Here is a 21,694-nt window from a genome sequence, read left to right on the forward strand (position 1 = left end):
AAGGTCAGGTGATGTAGTGCCTGAGTTGAGTGATCTTGGGCAAGTAAATCTGTTTGTCTCAATTTCCTCATCTCTACCTAAAGTGGAGGTAATAATATCATCTACCTTGGGACCTTTGATTTTGGTTATTGAGTTAATACATATAAAGGATTTGAAAACAATTCCTGGAATAGAAGCAAATTATTGCCTATTTTCTAGGCAGTGATTACAAACTTGAATGAAAGAGTGATCAAAATGGTAGAAAAGTCTATGAAGAAACTTAAATGTTGACTGATTTCAAATTAAAAAATCTAAATCAAAGCTTAAACTACAGCAGAAACAGTTTTTCAATACATACATCTACCGCATAAGCATACTGAGTTTACTGTAGCTTTTTTTTTGTTTGATTTATTTATGGTTTTGCATAAGGCCTCCATAATGAAGAGTAATTATCTGTTACATAAACTTCAAAAGAGAACAACTTAAGATCCATTTCCCTTCATGTAAACCCAGAGTTTCCAAAAAAGACTCACTTTTCTCACAGCTCCCTTGTCTGATGAGTGTGATATATAGTTGGGCTACAGTTTTCAATATTTCTCTGAATTTGTGAACAGAAATTGAATTTTTTTTAAAAAGTTTAAAAGAGAAAAAACTCACTGAAAATTTTAAGCAATGCAGAAATTTTACAAATTCTTAATTTTACTCACTCCCCTATTACTGGTCGCTTAGGTTGTTCTGTTTTAAATTTGCTATTATACAGAATGCTGCAATAAGCATATCACTGTGGCCTTCTTTTTCATTGTATTTATAGATTAGGTACATGGGGGTCTTTATGTTCAGTTCTAAATGTCATAAAGCCTAGACATTTTGAATTTATAGATCAAATGTTTGAGATGAAAAATTGAGACAAATTGTGACAAGTCAAGTCTCTGAAGGACTGTGTCTTGAACTCTGCTTTTTAATGTTTTTTAGTATCCAGTAAGAATTCTGTGTAAAAACAGACTAGGAAAACTGCTCACCACACAGGAAGTATAGATGTTGGCCTTTCTGTGTTACAGATGCCCAGCTCTTTCACACTACAGAGCTTTGCTTTTATTACACTTAAATTTCCCTTTTTCTGGAACGTCTAGATCATGGCTAGCTTTTTGTTACTCAGCCCTCAGTTCAGACTTTACTTTCTCTGGTAACCTATCTGGCTACTCAATCAGATATCTAGGGAACTTGTGATGTGGGTATGCATCTTCTTAAGAGTGATGGACTTCACTGAAAATATGGAAATTTCATTGCCATTATTTTCCATGTATGCTTGGGAGTACATGTGCTTAAATTTAAAACAGAAGCATCATAATTTTGATTAAGTTAGAATCAGGAAAAAATGGTTTCAGATGGTTAAGACTGCCTTTTGTCTTGGGCAGTGTTACAGTATATTCTGTAAACAGTATATACAGTACAGCTCCAAGTCCAGCTGTTTAGTATATTTTATGGAACTTGAGTTCTGGCTGTAATATTTGTACAACTATGTCTGACTGTTCAGTGACGTTCCAGACCATTTTTCTATTAATGCCCGCATGATCCCTGGCACTGATTACTAATTTGGTTTTTCCAAAATATACACATACATGAACTTAATGCAGAAGCTTAATGATTTACTGCAGTAACCTCCATCTCTTGTGTTTGTAAAAACTCAGTATGTGCTTTAAAAATAAAAAACAATTTTTAATATTTAAAAATAAAAAAATAAACAATGAACCATATGTCATTAATGGACAGTTTTAAAAGCCAAAACATTTTTTAAAGACTCAAATATGATAGGACTAAAATTTTTTTTTCTAGTTTAAAATGGCACATTGTTCTTGTGAATCTCTTTTCTCTCCCAGAAAGCCTGCTGATACAGCATAGCAGCCCCTAAGGGAAAGAATAGGAGGTGAGACAGCAGGGGATGAGAGATGTCAGTCTGTTTTGATAAGACCAAAGCAGGTGAAGGAATGATTAATTCAGAGGTGGCAGAAAATTTCATGCTAAATGTCTACAAGGAGGTATACCAAGGAGGAAACAAACCCACTTGACATAGACACTGTGAGCCTGGCCGTTTGTGCAGGCCATTTCCCAAGGAAAAGGGAAGGTGTGCGGCTGAAAACAAGATTAATTAAAGCCCAAGTTCTAGGACTTCCCTGGCAGTCCAGTGGTTAGAATTCCAGCTTCCACTGTGGAGGGCACAGATTAGATACCTGGTGGGGGAACTAAGATCCCACAGGCCCGGCAATGCAGTCAAATAATAAAAAGTCTGTGTTCAGAGTGGTTGGATATCCAGGAACCCTATCTCACCGGAGGAAGCCAGATGACTTCCTTACCCATCCCACAGAAGGAAAGTTTATTTTATGGGTAAACTGAACTAAAGAAGGCCCAGATGAAGGCTGGGTTCTACAGCATTTAAACAAGGGAATTGTGTGAAAGTCTTTTCTGATTGCAGAATGTCAACCCTCTTCTCCCATTTGATCTCCTTACATAAGTACTTAAGGCATACACTGCCCCCTCCCCCATCCCCAAGCACGGACAAACAGACATATTGGAAGATTGGAAGATTATTCTCTGAAGAAACCATGTGGTACCGGGGAAAAGAAATCCAGGTACATTTGGGCACTCTAAAGAAAAGACCAGGTCACTATTTTCTATGGCAATGAAGTCTACCTGATGACAAACACTTATCTATCCATGCACCATCTGCTTTTAGGTGCTGCACTTTAAAATATTAGCTGATAGCCAAAGGATCAAAGAAAGCTTTCAAAATGAATCATTTAAGCCCTCCCCATTTTGTTTTTTAACCCCCAAAGTTAAATACCGCCTAGGGCTTAGAACTTAAACTTTAAGAGCATTGGTTCCAACGCTGGGATTATAAGCGTCTGGGAGGAAAAAGTGTCCTGGCAGCGGTACCCTCCCTGATGGCCCAAACCACATCTTGCCTAATAGGTCTGTGGTCAATTACACCCAGAACTTATGTTGCACAAAGGTGCATGGCTCCTCAACGAGAGCCCGGAAGCACCAGAACCACACAGCTCTTTTCTATCAACTTTCTTAGCTATATATAAATATCTCTTTTCCAAGCCGATTGTACAAGGCCGTGCCCTACCTCTAGAAATAATAAGGGCTCTGCGTCCACTAGCGCGCAGGGATCCAGGCCCAGAGCCTCGGCGATGTTGCCACGAAATACAGCTTCCGTCCGCCTCAGGCCTCCCTTCCCGTCCCCAGGCGAGCGAAGCGCCACAACTGGAGAGAGGCCCGGCGGTCGGCACATTTGCGAAGCTGTTCCTCTCCGGAGACGATTAAGGGTTTTCTGACCTGTAGGATACACCGACAGTCAGGTAACAACCCTCCGGCCCCACAACCCGTGTTTGTTTGTTTTCTCTATTATAAACCTTTGTCTCTGAAGATTGACCCTTTGACTCCAGGCGCGATCAACTGGGAGCACCTCCCATTTTATTTGGCCGAGTAGAAAATGCGGGAGGCCGGGGGTCTAGCCGTATAGGAAGGCATTTCTTCCTCCGCTGCAGCAGCGCCTAGAGTTTCTTCCCCTAATCTCAGGAATTTATCGAATAGCTTTCAACTGCTGTATTGTAATTCATTTGAAGTGTTTATCTAGTCCGTCCTCAAGCCCGCCGGAGCTGGGACGGCCTGGCTGAGTGGAGCTAACAGGCGGCGGGGCTAACAGACCGCCGCGTCGGGGGTCCGGCGGTCACACGGAGCGAGGAGCGGCGCGCGCTGGGCCACCGCCGGGGGTTAGCGCTGGGCCACGGTGCGCGGGGAGGGCGGCCCGAGGCCTAATCTGGGGTTAAGCGGCTACTCCAGCTGGGGAGAGACAGCCAAGAGTAGGGGGTGGGACACAGGACGCCCGTCTTAAACTCCAGAGAGTGGACTTCTGCGGAGACCGGCGGGTGGGCGAACATGAAATCCAGTCCTGCTATCCAGGCTGCCATCGACCTCACCGCGGGGGCCCTGGGGGGCACAGCGTGCGTCCTGACCGGGCAGCCCTTCGACACTATGAAGGTGAAGATGCAGACGTTCCCCGGCCTGTACAAGGGCCTCACCGACTGTGCCCTGAAGACGTACTCCCAGGTGGGCTTGCGGGGCTTCTACAAGGGGACCGGCCCCGCGCTAATGGCCTACGTCGCCGAGAACTCGGTCCTCTTCATGTGCTACGGCTTCTGCCAACATTTCGTTAGGAAAGTGGCTGGACTGGACGAGCAGGCGAAGCTGAATGATCTGCAAACTGCGGCCGCAGGTTCCATCGCCTCAGCGTTTGCCGCGCTGGCCCTGTGCCCCACTGAGCTCGTGAAGTGCCGGCTGCAGACCATGCACGAACTGGAGATGTCAGGGAGGATAGCCAAAAGCCATGATACAGTTTGGTCCGTCGTGAAGAGTATCCTTAGAAAGGATGGCCCCTGGGGCTTCTACCACGGACTCACCAGTACTCTGTTTCAAGTAGTACCAGGCTATTTCTTCTTCTTCGGTGGCTATGAACTGAGCCGATCGTTTTTTGCCTCCGGGGGTTCAAAAGATGAACTAGGCCCTGTCCCCTTGATGTTAAGTGGTGGAATTGCTGGCATTTGCCTTTGGTTTGTCATATACCCCGTGGATTGTATCAAATCCAGAATTCAGGTTCTTTCCATGTTTGGAAAACAGACAGGATTCATCAGAACTCTTTTAAGTGTTGTGAGAACCGAAGGAATAGCAGCTTTATATTCTGGTCTGAAAGCTACTCTGATTCGAGCGTTTCCTGCCAATGCAGCACTATTTTTGGCTTATGAATACAGCAGGAAAATGATGATGAGCCAGTTTGAAGCATATTGAAGTATCTTGGTGAGTCGGAATCCAAGTACAAGCCTTTGGGGACTGTAACTCAGTTTCATGAAGCTCTAGACCAGTGCGGTATTATTGTTGACTTCCTGGGAGCTTTGTTTTTGTCTTTCCTTCTTATACTCTTAAACTTTATAGAAGAAACTTCATTTTATATCATATAATTTCAGCCCATAATTGTATTCAAATAGAAAAATTGCTGCTCTTATGTTTGGTGAGATACACAGCATGAGTGGGTGGTCCTAGGTACCTAATCTGAAAAGCTAAATACAGTTGGGGGAAAAAGAATTATAGTTGAGTTTTTGCATAAATCTGCATATGTACGTGCAGTTTGGTTGGTTATGCGTTGTGTGAATTAAATAGAGCTTGGTTCCTGTGTTTAATCTTATGTCACAAGAAAAAACCGAGTTAAGCATGTTTCTGAAGGTGCTTATAAATGATTGCTTAATCCACTCAAGATGCAGGGTCTCTGAAAAACTCTGCTTAAAATGTGCACTGTTCTAGCCAATTAAAGTTTTTAAAAAGTTTTTGTGTGGTGCTTGAAAACCAAAATATCCATCTACAATTTTTTGCATCTACAATGATTCATTTATTTTATTTTTTACTGAGTAACTGATTTATAGCATTATATTTTTATTTCTATGTACCCTACAACGTGCTCACTACCAAAAATAATTTATTTTTTCTTTCATTACCATATAATTGATCCCCTTTATCCAGTTTGTCTTCCTTCTTCACCCTCCCTGCCAACCTCCCCCACCCCCCACCCAAAACCACTACTCTGTTCTCTGTAATGTAATTATGTTTGTTTTGTTTGGTTTTGGGTTGTTCATTTATTATGGATTTTGTTTGTTTATTAGTTTTTCATATTCCACATATGAATGAAGTCATATGGTATTTGTCTTTCTCTGTCTGACTTATTTCACTTAATACCTTCAAGGTCCATCCATGTTGATGCAAATGGCAAGATTTTATCTTTTTTTTTCTCATCTTGATTTTTAAGAGGAGAGTATACTTGCATACTGATGTGGCTTCCACATTTGTTAAAGTTTCAGGGTAGGCATCCCAGATTTCCCCAGGATTGCTCTACTCTTAAAATAATGCTACTCATTTTCAAAGTGGGATCATATTCCATACTCTTAGGTGTGGCTTCGTTAGGCATTAGGTCTCTGGGAAATAGCCTGGCCTTTGTATCAAATTTCATTCCTCTTCTCTCCCAAAGAGCTTCCCCTCTGCTCTACTTTAGACTGAAATAGTGGTGAAGAATGGAGCTGTGCTTAAATGCTTTGATGAAGACCCATGTAGCTGACAACAATTCTTAGCTTCCAGTCTCAGGGTCCTGGGCTGGGAAGAATTCCAGGATTTACTGTTGGCCCATTTAGGGGTTATTGATCCTCTTTAGGGAGGGGGGCTTCCCTGGTAGCTAATGGTAAAGAATCTGCCTGCAATGCAGGAAACCTGCATTCAATCCCTGGGTGGAGAAGATCCCCTGGAGAAGAGATTAGCTACCCACTCCAGTATTCTTGCCTGGAGTATTCCATGGACAGAGGATCCCCCTTGGATCATTCATTCTGCCTCCACCAGTGAGAAACCTTTCCAGGGAACAGCGAGTGCAAAAGCCATGAGAACTTTTTGTTCCCTAATGGTGATCAAGTGATATTACCAGTGGATGAATGAAGTCCTCTCCTCTCAAACAGAACTAGACAGAACTTAAGTGTTTGCAATTCACAGTGATTAATGTTAGAGCGGACCCATTCTGAAGCTTACCTGAGGATCCATAACTCCTAGTCGTTTTTGTTTTTTACAGTGTTGGAACCTTCTAAATTTTGTACTGGTTATCTGTGAATTTTACTGGTGATTATACATAAGACCTTACAAAACAATGAAACATTAAAAACAACTTTATTAAACTGTACCATATGCATGTATATAGGCACTGACAAAAATTAAAACGACATAGTCTATCTGACCCCTACACGCTCGTGCATCTGTTCTTTGGCTCTATGGTGTAAGAGGGTCATTCTTACTAAAGTAAGCCTCACATTTCCTTGCTGATTCAAGAGCAGCAGAGTCACTCTCCTTAAGAAGTGTTTTTAAGCAGTTTGTAAAGCTAAAAACTGGCAGGTTCCCGTTTTAATGATCGTCCATAGCATGTGTGTAAATCACTGCTGGTGAAATGTACATCTGGTGTGGAACCCCCAATTTCCTTCAGTTTTTTGCTGTCTATCAAGTTTGCATAGTAACTAGCCATATTGCCATAGGCAAAAGGGTCAGGGTGATGGATGTTGACAAACAGGGGCTGTGGCAGACATTTGGGGAAGGGATGCTCAGTGTCATGTCTGGTGTGCCCCAGAGCAATGGCTGGTCTTTCATTTGCTTTTTCCTTAAAAGAAAACCATTTTTCTATTTCTGAGTTATTTATACATTTAAGTTATATGTTACATACATAAGTGATCAGTAGCTACTTAGTGAGGCTATATTCAAGCAGGTCTTCATTAAAGCAGGAAAGAGAACAGGAATGACTTCCGCAGGAAGTGGACCTTTCAGAGGCTCCAGGCCCTTGCCCAGCATCCATGGGCTGGTCTCGATTAGCCCTGTTGTCAGTGGACCTTTTCACATGTTGTCCATTAAAGGTTTAACTAAATAGCTTCAATAGAAATAATTTGAGACAAGCAAGAGTGCTTGGGAGTAAGGAATTGAAACCTAAGTCAGAATTGTTTTCTACTCTTGCTTAATTCATGGTTCAATATTGAGGTACAGCTTGTAGCACTTCAGACCTGTTCTCAGAGAAAAATATAGTAACTTGAAATATTGTGCTTAAAGAAATTTGAGTGTTTGGTCATTAAATTATTTACCTAAATTGAAGTATTTATTGAATGTACACTATTTACAGTATACTATTTGAGCTCTGGGGATTCAGATATTAATGGTCTGGTTTCTGTTCTTAAGGATCTGATGGTCTAGATGTTTTACAGTCAAAAGAGTGATTTTCTAGAATACAGTTTAGAACAAAAGATTAGCATCCAAATTATATGTGTGTATGTGTGTAAAATGAGTGATGTGTATGTGTGCAAAATATTTTCTTTAATTGTGTTTTTGTTTTTATATTGTGGTTTCTTTCTGTCATTTAAATTACTTCCATGGTATTTCTTTCTCTTCTCAGAACCCCAGCTTTATTGAGATATAAATGACAGATAACATTGTGCTTGTTTAAGGTATACAATGTGATGCTTTGATATATGTGTTTATTGTGAAATGATTATGACAATAAGGTTAATAATGTCATAATGACATTACTATGTAATTATTAGTAATGTCTATTACTAATGTTTATTCAGTTCAGTCTCTCAGTTGTGTCTTTGCGTCACTCTTTGCGACCCCATGAACCTGAACCGCAGCATGCCAGGCCTCCCTGTCCATCACCAACTCCCAGAGTCCACCCAAACCCATGTCCACTGAGTCGGTGATGCCATCCAACCGTCTCATTGTCTGTCGTCCCCGTCTCCTCCTGCCCTCGATCTTTCCCAGCATCAGGGTCTTTTCAAGTGAGTCAGCTCTTCGCTGGCCAAACTATTGGAGTTTCAGCTTCTACATCAGTCCTTCCAATGAACACCCAGGACTGATCTCCTTTAGGATGGACTAGTTGGATCTCCTTAAAGTCCAAGTGACTCTCAGGAGTCTTCTCCAACACCATAGTTCAAAAGCATCAATTCTTCGGCGCTCAGCTTTCTTTATAGTACAACTCTCACATCCATACACGACCACTGGAAAAACCATAGCCTTGACTAGATAGACCTTTGTTGGGAAAGTAATGTCTCTGCTTTTTAATATACTGTCTAGGTTGGTTATAACTTTCCTTCCAAGGAGTAAGCGTCTTTTAATTTCATGGCTTCAGTCACCATCTGCAGTGATTTTGGAGCCCCCAGAAATAAAGTCAGCCACTCTTTCCACTGTTTCCCCATCTATTTGCTATGAAGTGATGGGACAGGATGCCATGATCTTAGTTTTCTGAATGTTGACCTTTAAGCCAACTTTTTCACTCTCCTCTTTCACTTTCATCAAGAGGCTCTTTAGTTCTTCACTTTCTGCCATAGGGGTGGTGTCATCTGCATATCTAAGGTTATTGATATTTCTCCTGGCAATCTTGATTCCAGCTTGTGCTTCCTCCAGCCCAGCGTTTCTCATGATGTACTCTGCATATAAGTTAAATAAGCAAGGTGACAATATACAGCCTTGACATACTCCTTTTCCTATTTGGAACCAGTCTGTTGTTCCATGTCCAGTTCTAACTGTTGCTTCCTGACCTGCATATAGGTCTCTCAAGAGGCAGGTCAGGTGGTCTGGTATTCCCATCTCCTTCAGAATTTGACTGTGATCCACACAGTCAAAGGCTTTGGCATAGTCAATAAAGCAGAAATAGATGTTTTTCTGGAACTCTCTTGCTTTTTTGATGATCCAGCGGATGTTGGCAATTTGATCTCTGGTTCTTCTGCCTTTTCTAAAACCAGCTTGAACATCTGGAAGTTCACGGTTCATGTATTTTTGAAGCCTGGCTTGACAATTTTGAGCATTATTTTACTAGTGTGTGAGATGAGTGCAATTGTGTGGTAGTTTGAGCATTCTTTGGCATTGCCTTTCTTTGGGATTGAAATGAAAACTAACCATTTCCAGTCTTGTGGCCACTGCTGAGTTTTCCAAATTTCCTGACATATTGAGTAGTAGTAATGTCTATTACCTCACAGATTACTATTTATTCATTACTATTATTTGAGGTAAAATGGTATATTTTTTTACAGGTACACGCTGCTTAATTTATTTACTTATTTTTGGCTGCACTGGGTCTTCATTGCTATACTCAGCTTTCTCTAGTTTCCAAGAACAGAGGCTACTCTGTAGCTGTGGTGTGCAGGCTTCTCAGTGCAGCGGCTTCTCTTGTTGCTGAGCACAGGCTCTAGGTGCACAGGCTTCACTAGTTGTGGCACAGGGGCTTATTAGTTGTGAACACTGGCCTGGCAGCATTCAGGCTTCAGTAGTTGCAGCTTGAGGCTCTAGAGCTTCAGTAGTTGTGGTGCATGTGGTGCAGTTGTGGTGCAGCTGCTCCTTGGCATGTGGAATCTTTCCAGACCAGGGATTGAAACCTGTGGCCCCTGCCTTGGCAGATGGATTCTTATCCACTGCGCCACTAGGAAAGTCCTGAGATGGTGTTTATGTCTAAGATTTAAATTGGTCAAATCCATATGTCTGACGCCTAGCCTTATTTTAAATGTCGCTTTCACAAGATATAAATGTATCCCTCAACTTTTTAAATTTCTTTCATTGAAGTACAGTTAACTTACAATGTTGTGTTGATTTCAAGTGTATGGCAAAGTGATTTAGTTACACATATATGTGTGTGTACATATATGTACTTTTCAAGATTCTTTTCTGTTACAGGTTATTTCAAGCACTAAGTATAGTTTTCTGTGCTATGCAGTAGGCCCTTGTTGTTTACCAGTTTTATATATAGTAGTGTGTATATGTTAATCCAAAACTTCTAGTGTATCCCTCTGCCATTGCTTTTTGATGGCCGTAAGTCTGTGTGAATCTGTTTTGTAAATAAGTTCACTTGTATCATTTTTTTTAGATTCCACAAATAAATGATATCACGTGATATGTCTTTGTCTGACTTACTTCACTAAATGTGATAAACTCTAAACCTCTCCATGTTGCTGCAAAAGGCATTATTTCATTTTTTTAATGGGCATTTAGATTGTTTTTGTGTCTTGGCTATTGTAAATAGTGTTGCTATGATTACTGGGGTGCATATATATAATTTCAAATTAGAGTTTTCTCTGGTATCCCTCATATTTTTTTTTTTTTATCCATGTTTTCTGGCTTGCGGGATCTTAGTTCCCTACCAGGGATTGAACCTGGGCCACAACAGTGAAAGTGCTGAGTCCTAACCACTGGTCATGGGCCAGGGAATTACCTGGTACTCCTCAACTTTGAAATATCTTATCCCTTTGGTATATTTATTATACCCTTTGGTCTACTGTCAGGGCCAGATGGTCTGCATCTTGCAATGGTACAGTGATACTCTAGCTAGAAATTCATTCTCTGTTCCAACTTTCATGGGATATCAAATACCAAGCTATAACAGTTAAGTATCAGAAGGATCATATCTGGCTGTGGAGTTCAGTTCCCTGTACTCTATGTGGATCAAACCTGAGCATTTTCTTGAATTAAACAAGAAAATGTCCCCAAGTTGTTCAATTTTGAAGAAACGCAAGTTCTTTTTCTTCTGGCCCAGATCTCTAAGAAGGAGTGATAATTATTATCAGGAAGTTGTTACATAAAACAGTCACAGGTTTTTTTTGCTCAAGTCAGAAAGTACCCTCTGTTCAGAGCTTGCATTTCCAATTCAAGCACCCTCTGAACTCTGAAATCCCTATTTTCAAAGTCTGTGACTCTCTGGTCTCTCTGATCTCTCCAGCTTCATGTGTCATGGCCCAGAAAGCTTCTCTAAGAGTCCTTTTAGAAAGTAAATTATTTCAGTGTGAAACTATCATTCATGTCTGTGATCTGCCTTTTGAGCTCCATGTTCCACTGTGTTTTCAGTTCTGTCCTAATGCCAGCACTTTTAAATACATGCTCCTTGTGAGTGATGTAAATAATGTTTAAAAAGCAGACTTAGGCCCTTTTGTATCCCTCTCTCTTCAAGGTTGATTGAGGTCATCTATTCTAATGCTTTTGTTTATGGCAACAGGTAATAAAGGCTTTTTTCAAAACACCTTCAGAAAATTTGGTATTACTGGCTTTAGTCTGAACCTTGAGACAAAAAATTTCACAGGTAGGTGAGTAGTTTTGTAGAAAATTGATGTCTGTTAATAATTATGCACATTCCATGGGGGAAAAAATTATCCTCAGAAAGAGTATTATTTCAGTTATAGGGAAGCCGGATAATTGTGTATATAGTCAGAGTTTCTATTCCAGCCTAAAGTAGTTTCACTGGGCCCTCCCCAGAAACCTGGACTCTGAGCAGACTTTAATTGAAGCATCCTTTCACTTAACTTGTTTGATCATTGATTTACAAATTTTTTTGTGCATTTGGAACAAAGAGTTCTTTTTGCCTTTCGGTTAAGGGCAGACTCATCATCCCACGCTCTGGGCTCTGATTTAGGTTCTTGGAGGTGTTGCCCACAAAAAGCCTTATCTGTGTCTTTAGCACCCAGACATGGGAATATTCTAGGACTCAGGTGCCCACTTGGTCATGGAGTGGTCCTGAAGCAGGGTTTGTCTTTGGTTTTGAGTTCAGAGGCTGCTGTGATGCCATTACTGTCTTTTGTAATGGCTCAAGGATTTTAGCACACACTGCTCTTTATTTTTCTATTCTCTGATTCTGTTTTTATGCTTGCCTTTCCACTTCTTTTTGCCATCTGGAGTCAAAGCTGATCCGTGTCGATAATAACCTTGCACTATTTCCAAGTGTTTTCCCCCCAGATTGATTCTGTTCTGTTACTGTGAAGAGCTAGGCAGGGAGGCCCCTGGGTTTCAAGATTGTGTCTCCTTGGGAGGTTGTTCTAAAGGCTTGGTTGAACTTAAACATTTTTGGCAAGAAAAATGATTGTATGTGCTTTATATTCTATCACATGTGCTATTTTTTTCCAATTTTATCCGGTTGGACCTCAAATTCACAGAATTGGATTATGATAAACTGTCATCAGTAGTCCATACCTGAAGTGCATTGTTTATTTACTTACCTGTCCAATATCATTTAACTGTATATCTATATATGTGGTTATCTATCAAAATAATAAGAAGAATTTGTGAACACGGCACCTCCCCACTAAATGCCAGGACCTTGGTAGTAGTATATATCTAATCGTACAAATAGCCCTTCCTACTGAGAGGACCTACCTGGTCCCCACCAAATGAAGACGGTTATCATCCTGAATTTTAGGTGCATCATTCTCGTTCCTTTGATTTTTTTTTTTTTTTTTTGGTATTATGTTACTCCCACAAATATATTTTTCTAGTTGTTTTAAATAAAGGTTTTTTTAAACAAATAAGTTGTTTTATAATAAGAGTAAAACGCTGTATGTGATACTTTGGCACTGTTTTTCTCTTAATATTGTTAAAATCCAATAATCTTGTGTTACTGTAATTCATTTATTTAGACTACTGTGAAACATTTCATTTTGTGAATATGCCATGATTTATTTATTCAGCTGATAGACATACAGATTGCATTCTGATTTTTGCTCCTGTTGCCCAGGAGCAAAATGTAATGTAAAGGTAAATATTCTTATATATACTTCCTGATGTAAATGTGGAAGAATTTTGAGGGCTATATAACTAGGAATAGAAATTCTGGGGCTCTCAAGTATTTATCTAGGAGTAATTGTTACATTGTTTTATTGACTATGTCAAAGTCTTTGACTGTGTGGATCACAATAAACTGTGGAAAATTCTGAAAGAGATGGGAATACCAGACTACCTGACCTGCCTCTTGAGAAACCTATATGCAGGTCAGGAAGCAACAGTTAGAACTGGACATGGAACAACAGATTGGTTCTAAATAGGAAAAGGAGTATGTCAAGACTGTATATTGTTACCCTGCTTATTTAACTTATATGCAGAGTACATCATGAGAAACGCTGGGCTGGAAGAAGCACAAGCTGGAATCAAGATTGCCGGGAGAAATATCAATAACCTTAGATATGCAGATGACACCACCCCTATGGCAGAAAGTGAAGAACTAAAGAGCCTCTTGATGAAAGTGAAAGAGGAGAGTGAAAAAGTTGGCTTAAAGCTCAACATTCAGAAAACTAATATCATGGCATCCTGTCCCATCACTTCATGGCAAGTAGATGGGGAAACAGTGGAAAGAGTGGCTGACTTTATTTTGGGGGGCTCCAAAATCACTGCAGATGGTGATTGAAGCCATGAAATTAAAAGACGCTTACTCCTTGGAAGGAAAGTTATGACCAACCTAGATAGCATAGTCAAAATCAGAGATATTACTTTCCCAACAAAGGTCCATCTAGTCAAGGCTATGGTTTTTCCAGTGGTCATGCATGGATGTGAGAGTTGGACTGTGAAGACAGCTGAGCACTGAAGAATTGATGCTTTTGAACAGTGGTGTTGGAGAAGACTCTTGAGAGTCCCTTGGACTGCAAGGAGATCCAACCAGTCCATCCTAAAGGAGATCAGTCCTGGGTGTTCATTGGAAGGACTGATACTGAAGCTGAAACTCCAATACTTTGGTCACCTCATGCGAACAACTGACTCATTAGAAAAGACCCTGATGCTGGGAGGGATTGGGGGCAGGAGGAGAAGGGGACGACAGAGGATGAGATGGTTGGATGGCATCACCGACTCGATGCACATGAGTTTGGGTGAACTCCGGCAGTTGGTGATGGATAGGAAGGCCTGGCGTGCTCCAACTTATGGGGTCGCAGAGTCGGACACAACTGAGCGACTGAACTGAACTGAATTGTTACATTTAATAGATAATACTCAACTCAAAGTAGTTGTACTGGTTTTTACATGTACTTGCACTATATAGGCCTGAATCTCTTGTATCCACATGCTTTCCAACACTTGGCATTGTTACGCTTTTAAATTTTTGTCAAATAACTGTGAGTAAAAGAAAAAAATAAATCTACCTTATCTTGGTTTAATCTGTATTTTTCTGATTACAGTGAAAGAACATCTCTCTTCATGTGTCTAATGGTTATATGTTTCTTCTGTGAAATGTCTGTTCATGTCTTTTACCATTTTTCTATTGTTATTTTTATTTATGTTAGTTTGTAGAATTTCTTTATATTGATATATTCTTGATATTAATTGTCAGTGTGTATATGGTGATTATCCTCTCCTGGTTTGTACCTTTTCACACCTTTAAAGATGTCTATTGATTAATAAAATTTCTTGATTTTATTACAAATAGAGATGGTTAGATAGCATCACTAACTAAATGGACATGAATTTGAGTAAACTCTAGGAGATAGTGGAGAATAGAGGAGCCTAGCATGCCACAGTCCATGGTTCACAAAGTTGGACATGACTTAGCAATTGAACAACAACAAATCTTTTATTCTATCATCAGTGTCTTTTTAAAGAAATTATTTCTACTCCAAGGTCTAAAATACATGTATTTTCCACTAAGAGCTTAAAAGTTGTTTTGGGTTTTGTCTTTGTTTTGACATTTGAGTCTTAGATCCATTTGAAGTTGATTTTTAAATTAAGACTCAATTTAATCTTTGTATGGATAATCACTTTTAATTGAACATTTCATCTTTCCCATAGATCTGTGTTGTAGACTTAATGTTTGTGCTCCACCTGCCGAATTCATATATTGAGCCCTGGCCCCAACTGTGATGGTATTAGGAGATGAGGTCTTTGGGCAGTAATTAGATTTATGTAAAGTCATGAGGATGGAGTCCATGATGTGATTAGTGCCCTTTTTTTTTTTTTTTTTTTTAACTGTGGATGTCTTTACAAGTAATTTTGAGCTACCTCACGTTTTGTTTGTTTGTTTATTTACCTACAGTTTCAATGGTCTTCATTGCTGCTTTCTCTAACTGCTCTGAGTGGCAGCTGTTCTTTGTTTTGGTGCTCTGGCTTCTCATCGTAGTGCTTCTCATATTGTAGAGCACAGGCTCTAGGCTTGTGGGCTTCAGTAGTTGCAGTGGACTCAACAGTTGTGGCTCCAGGGCTCTTGAGTGGAGGCTCAGTAGTTGTGGCACATGGGCTTAGTTGATCTGAGACATGTGGAATCTTCCTTGACCGGGGATGGAACCCCTGTCCCTTGCACTGGCAGGCAGATTCTTATCCACAGTACCATTAGGGAAGCAGGAGATTCGTGCCTGTATAAGAACAAGAAGAAACACCAGAGCTGCTTCTTTCTACCATATGTACATAAAGAGAGAAGGTTGTAGCCTACAAGCCAGGAAGAAGGCCATCATCAAGAAACCAACTGATGGCACCTTGATCTTTGACTTACCAGCCTCCAGAATGATGAGAAATAGATACCTGTTGTTTAAGCCACCAGTCTATGGTATTTAGCTACTGAGTAGACTAAGACATTCTGGATTGCCATCTCTGTAATATTCAAACATTCCATATATATATATATATATATATCTGTTTTTGAGCTCCCTAATCTATTACACTTGTCAAAATTTCTGCCTGTGCACCAAAGCAGACTATCTTGATTAAGACAGCTTTATAACAAGTCAAGTATAAGGAAGTCAAATTTTTTATCCTACTGTTTTTTTTAAGAAGTTTCCTAGCTCTTATTTTATTCTTTCATATGAATTTTAAAGTAATGTTGTAATGTTTAAAGTAATGTCCTGGGAGAGAAGAGAATTGATAACATTAAAATATTCAGTTCAGTTCAGTTCAGTTCAGTTGAGTCGCTCAGTCATGTCCGACTCTTTGCCCAGCATCAGGGTCTTTTTCAGTGAGCCAGTTCTTCACATCAGGTGATCAAAGTATTGGAGTTTCAGCTTGAACATCAGTCCTTCCAATGAACACCCAGGACTGATCTCCTTTAGGATGGACTGGTTGGATCTCCTTATAGTCCAAGGGACTCTCAAGAGTCTTCTCCAACACCACTGTTCAAAAGCATCAATTCTTCGGCACTCAGCTTTCTATATAGTCCAACTCTTACATCCATACACGACCACTGGAAAAACCATAGCCTTGACTAGATGGACCTTTGTTGGGAAAGTAATGTCTCTGCTTTTGAATATGCTATCTAGGTTGGTCATAACTTTCCTTCCAAGGAGTAAGCATCTTTTAATTTCATGGCTTCAACCACCATCTGCAGTGATTTTGGAGCCCCCCAAAATAAAGTCAGCCACTGTTTCCCCATCTATTTACCATGAAGTGATGGGACTGGATGCCATGATCTTAGTTTTCTGAATGTTGAGTTTTAAGCCAACTTTTTCACTCTCCTCTTTCACTTTCATCAAGAGGCTCTTTAGTTCTTCTTCACTTTCTGCCATAAAGCTGGTGTCATCTGCATATCTGAGGTGATTGATATTTCTCCTGGCAATCTTGATTCCAGCTTGTGCTTCCTCCAGCCCAGCGTTTCTCATGATGTACTCTGCATATAAGTTAAATAAGCAGGGTGACAATATACAGCCTTGATGTACTCCTTTTCCTATTTAGAACCAGTCTGTTGTTCCATGTCCAGTTCTAACTGTGGCTTCCTGACCTACATATAGGTTTCTCAAGAGGCAGGTCAGGTGGTCTGGTATTCCCATCTCCTTCAGAATTTTCCACAGTTTATTGTGATCTACACGGTCAAAGGCTTTGGCATAGTCAATAAAGCAGAAATAGATGTTTTTCTGGAACTCTCTTGCTTTTTCGATGATCCAGCGGATGTTGGCAATTTGATTTCTGGTTCCTTTGCCTTTTCAAAAACCAGCTTGAACATCTGGAAGTTCACGATTCATGTATTGCTGAAGCCTGGCTTGGAGAATTTTGATCATTATTTTACTAGCATGTGAGATGAGTGCAGTTGTGCGGTAGTTTGAGCATTCTTTGGCATTGTCTTTCTTTGGCATTGGAATGAATACTGACCTTTTCCAGTCCTGTGGCCACTGCCGAGTTTTCCAAATTTGTTGGCATATTGAGTGCAACACTTTCACAGCATCATCTTTTAGGATTTGAAATAGCTCAACTAGAATTCCATCACCTCCACTAGCTTTGCTCATAGTGATGCTTCCTAAGGCCCACTTGACTTCACATTCCAGGATGTCTGGCTCTAGGTCAGTGATTACACTATCGTGATTATCTGGGTCGTGAAGATCTTTTTTGTACAGTTCTTCTGTGCATTCTTGCCACCTCTTCTTAATATCTTCTGCTTCTGTTAGGTCCATACCATTTCTGCCCTTTATCGAGCCCATCTTTGCATGAAATGTTCCCTTGGTATCTCTAATTTTCTTGAAGAGATCTCTAGTCTTTCCCATTCTGTTGTTTTCCTCTATTTCTTTGCACTGATCACTGAGGAAGGCTTTCTTATCTCTCCTTGCTATTCTTTGGAACTCTGCATTCAAATGGGAATCTCTTTCCTTTTCTCCTTTGCTTTTCGCTTCTATTCTTTTCATAGCTATTTGTAAGGCCTCCTCAGACAGCCATTTTGCTTTTTTGCATTTCTTTTCCATGGGGATGGTCTTGATCCCTGTCTCCTGAACAACGTCACGAACCTCTGTCAATAGTTCATCAGGCACTCTGTCTATCAGATCTAGTCCCTTAAATCTATTTCTCACTTCCACTGTATAATCGTAAGGGATTTGATTTAGATCATACCTGAATGAGTGGTGTAGTGGTTTTCCCTACTTTCTTCAATTTAAGTCTGAATTAAGCCTCAATTTATAATACTGAATCTTCCAATTTAGGAACACTATATATTGAGTTGGCCAAAAACTTTGTTTGGATTTTTCTGCAGCATCTTCTGGGAAAACGAGAACATACTTTATGGCCAACCCAATATTTCTCCATTTATATAAGTCATCTTAGTGTCTCTTCACAAAGTCATATGATTATTCCATAGAAGTCTTATACTTTGTGAGGCTTATTCCTAACTACTTGATTTTTTCTTTTTGGTTATAAATTCTATTTTTATTTAAATGTCAATTTCTCTTTGATATTTTATAAAACAAATCAATGTTATTAACTTTTCAAATTCAGCAATCTTAATAAACTCCTTTTAATGATAATATTTTATCTGTAGGTACTTTTGGATTTTCTTTGTATTCCTTAATATCATCTACAAATGATAACAACTTTTCTTCTTCCTCTGCATTCTTCGTAACTTGTATTTCTTTGCCTTGTGCTCACTAAACCTGTGTACAGTATCAAATAGATGTAATAGTGGACATTTGTGTCTTGTTTCTGATCTTGGAAGAAAGCTTTTAACATTTCACAATTAATGTGTTTTGTTGTAAATGTTTTCATATCATTTAAAGATTAAGGAAGTCTTCTATTTCTAGTTTGAGAATCTCCCCCCCCCCCCATTATAAGCAGAATTTTATCAAATCCTTTTTCTGTGTCTGTAAAATTTTTTCATGGGATTTTTTTCTCTTTTACTTTATGTCAATGAGTGACATTGGCTTTTAATTTTCCTTTCCTCGTCTCAGGGTTATGCTACAACTTTTAAGGGAATGTTCTCCCCCTCTTTTTTTTTCTTTTCCATGGTAATGTTTGTATAAGATTGGAATTATTTCTTCCTTCAATTTTTGGTAGTACAGTCAACTGGTCCTGAATTTAAACCTAAAGAATTATCTTACTTTTCTGTGTTTTCTAATCTTGGTGAATAGTTTGGTTAATCTATTATTTCTAGAAATTTGTTTATTCCAACTAAAATTTTAGCTTGTTGGCATAGCTTTGTGCATAATATTTCTTTATTACCTTTTTGTTGTCTATGTCTACAAAATTTGAGTTGCTATTCCTGTTTAAATTCCTGATATTGGCTGTTGGTGCATTCCGTTTAGTTTTCTTGTGTATTGCCAGAGGCTTGCCAATTTTATTACTGTTTCAAAGAATCAACTTTTAGGTATTTTGATTCCCTCTCTTAGATATTTGTTTACTATCTTATTAGTTTCTTCTCAATTATTTTCTTGTCTTCTTTGGGATTTATTTTCTTCTGTTTTTCTCATTCTCGAGAAAGATATTTAATTCATTAATCTTTACCCTTTTCTTTTTTCTAATATGTTTATTCAAGGCTCTTGGCTTTTCTCTAAATACTCCTTAATTGCATCATCATGTTTTGTTATGATATATCAAAATAATTCAGTTCAAAATATTTTCTAATTCTAGTGTGATGCTTACTTTGACCCACAGGTTATTTCAAACTGAATTTTAGAATTTTCAAACACCTGGGATATTCTAAACATCTTTCTGTTATTGATTTCTAGCTTAATTTCCTTGTGATCAGATAATATGCTCATATAAATTTCATCTTTAGCTATTTATTGAAAATTTTTTATATACAACATAGTCAATTTTTGTAAATTATGAAGAAAATAATATGCATTCTGTACTTGCTGAACTCCATACTTTATATATGTCCAGTAAGTCAGTTTTCTTGTTTCTAATATAATTGCATTCCTTCTAGGTGCTGAGCCAACCAGCAAATTCATTTGCCAAAGCTCAGCTCCTATACCTCTCTAATCTTACGATTTAGTGGCTCTGATGGTATCTAGCCCATAATGAGCAGCTCTCATGGCATGATGATCATTTGGTGTCACATAGTCAGCCACTCAGTCTCTACTAGGGCTCAGGAACATGACACCATCTATTATAAACACACAGAAGCTATCTATTATATAAATAGAAGGCATGGATCTGCACTATAAGATTTATACTATAATCCTCCTGCTGTGGGTTGCTGGAAGCTCTGCACAGCATCCTCATGCACTATTGGCATTTCACTATTGGCATCCTTATGCATTATTGGCATTGGCATATGCAACATCAGATTGACTGTATCACATCATATTGGCTAGTATTATAGTTTCAACCTAATATGTGTCTTTTTCTTACTCCCACCCTGCTCAAACCTGGTAGCATTTTGAGTTCCAAAATGGTATATGCTGCCTCTAAAATCCAAAGAGGTCCCTAAAGACAGTGCCTCTTTTTCAGTGGCAAGAGATTCAAGAGATAATTTGTATTTGTAATTCCTCAGGGAGAATTTTCTGGATGCCCCAGACCCCTAGAATCCTTATTGATGGGGCAGGCCCCTAAATCTTCATGGGGCTAACCCCTTACTCTTTGACATGCATGTGTCCTGCTAGGCCATCTAGGGTCCTTTTCATTTGCTGCCCATTAGACCCAGTTAGCATGATGTCATCAATATGGCAGTCTAACATTATGCTCCGCAGAATGTTCTATGTTGAGGTTTTTGTGGAGTATGTTACAAAAGAAAGGGTTAACATAGCTCTGGGGCAAAACAGTGAATGTATTCTGCTGCCCTGTTGTGAGAAGATGACCTACTTTTGATTTTATTCTGTGATGGAGTTTAAGATGAATGCATTCAGCAGAAAAATAGCCACCTCCCAAGTGCTGAAGGCTACACTGATCTACTCCAGTAAAGATAACCACTGGTATGGCAGCTATAATTGGACCTGCCAGCTGGTTAAGTAAATTGCAGTCCATTGTCATCAAATCACTATGATCCATCCAGTTTTTGCAGGGGGTGAACAAGTGAAGTAACTGTGGATATGGTGGAGATTATCATCTCTGCAAACTGTGAGTTTGAGAATGTAGTGCTAATCTCTGAAATTAGGGTGCAGTTACTTAAGATTTACTATCTTGCTTAGGGAAAGGGAAATTTCAGGTTTTCCACTCTAGTGTTTCTTACCCTGCCAGTCAGGGAACAAATGAAAGGGTTTGACATTGAAGGTTTCTAAGACCAAGAGGTTCCATGGTGTAATGGTTAGCACTTTGGATGCTGAAAGTTTCTAAGACCATCCCCAAGTTTGGTGATTTGCTAGAAAGACTCATCAGACTCAGCATATAGTCATACTCATGGCTGAGTATGTAAAATTATATAGTAAAAAAAATACAAAGAAAAACCAGCAAAGGGAAAAGGTGCATCAGACAAAATCTGCAGGAAAGTATGTAGAAGTTTCTAAGAGTCCTTTTCCCTTGGGTTCACACAGAAAGTGCTTAATTCTTGTAGATCAAACTGAAACAACATGTATGAAGTGTTGTCTACCAGGGAAGCTTACCTGAAATCCAGGGGTTTTATTGGGTGCTGGACACACATGAGCCTAGCATAAACTACATTGTGTATACAGTTAGGCACAGTAAACCACTTTTATCAGTTATTAAATGTTGGGGACACTCCCAAAATTCAAGTCCCAGACAT

The 21,694-nt window shown here is 39.4% G+C and overlaps 1 protein-coding gene across 1 annotated transcript; it reads left to right on the forward strand.

The window, feature by feature from the left end:
• The first annotated feature begins 3,918 nt into the window (after nt 1-3,918).
• On the forward strand, nt 3,919-5,330 carry LOC113896576 (mitochondrial ornithine transporter 2). The gene has a single exon (XM_027548806.1). It carries the CDS (start codon nt 3,919-3,921, stop codon nt 4,822-4,824), a length of 906 nt encoding a protein of 301 aa, XP_027404607.1. The 3' UTR covers nt 4,825-5,330.
• Nucleotides 5,331-21,694: the final 16,364 nt, after the last annotated feature.

The sequence above is a fragment of the Bos indicus x Bos taurus genome, chromosome 7 (genome assembly GCF_003369695.1).
Source record: "Bos indicus x Bos taurus breed Angus x Brahman F1 hybrid chromosome 7, Bos_hybrid_MaternalHap_v2.0, whole genome shotgun sequence".
NCBI lineage: Eukaryota > Metazoa > Chordata > Mammalia > Artiodactyla > Bovidae > Bos > Bos indicus x Bos taurus.

What these genes read in the sequence shown, in the direction of transcription:
- LOC113896576 (XM_027548806.1), top strand. Translation starts at nt 3,919, where the DNA reads ATGAAATCCAGTCCTGCTATCCAGGCTGCCATCGACCTCACCGCGGGG.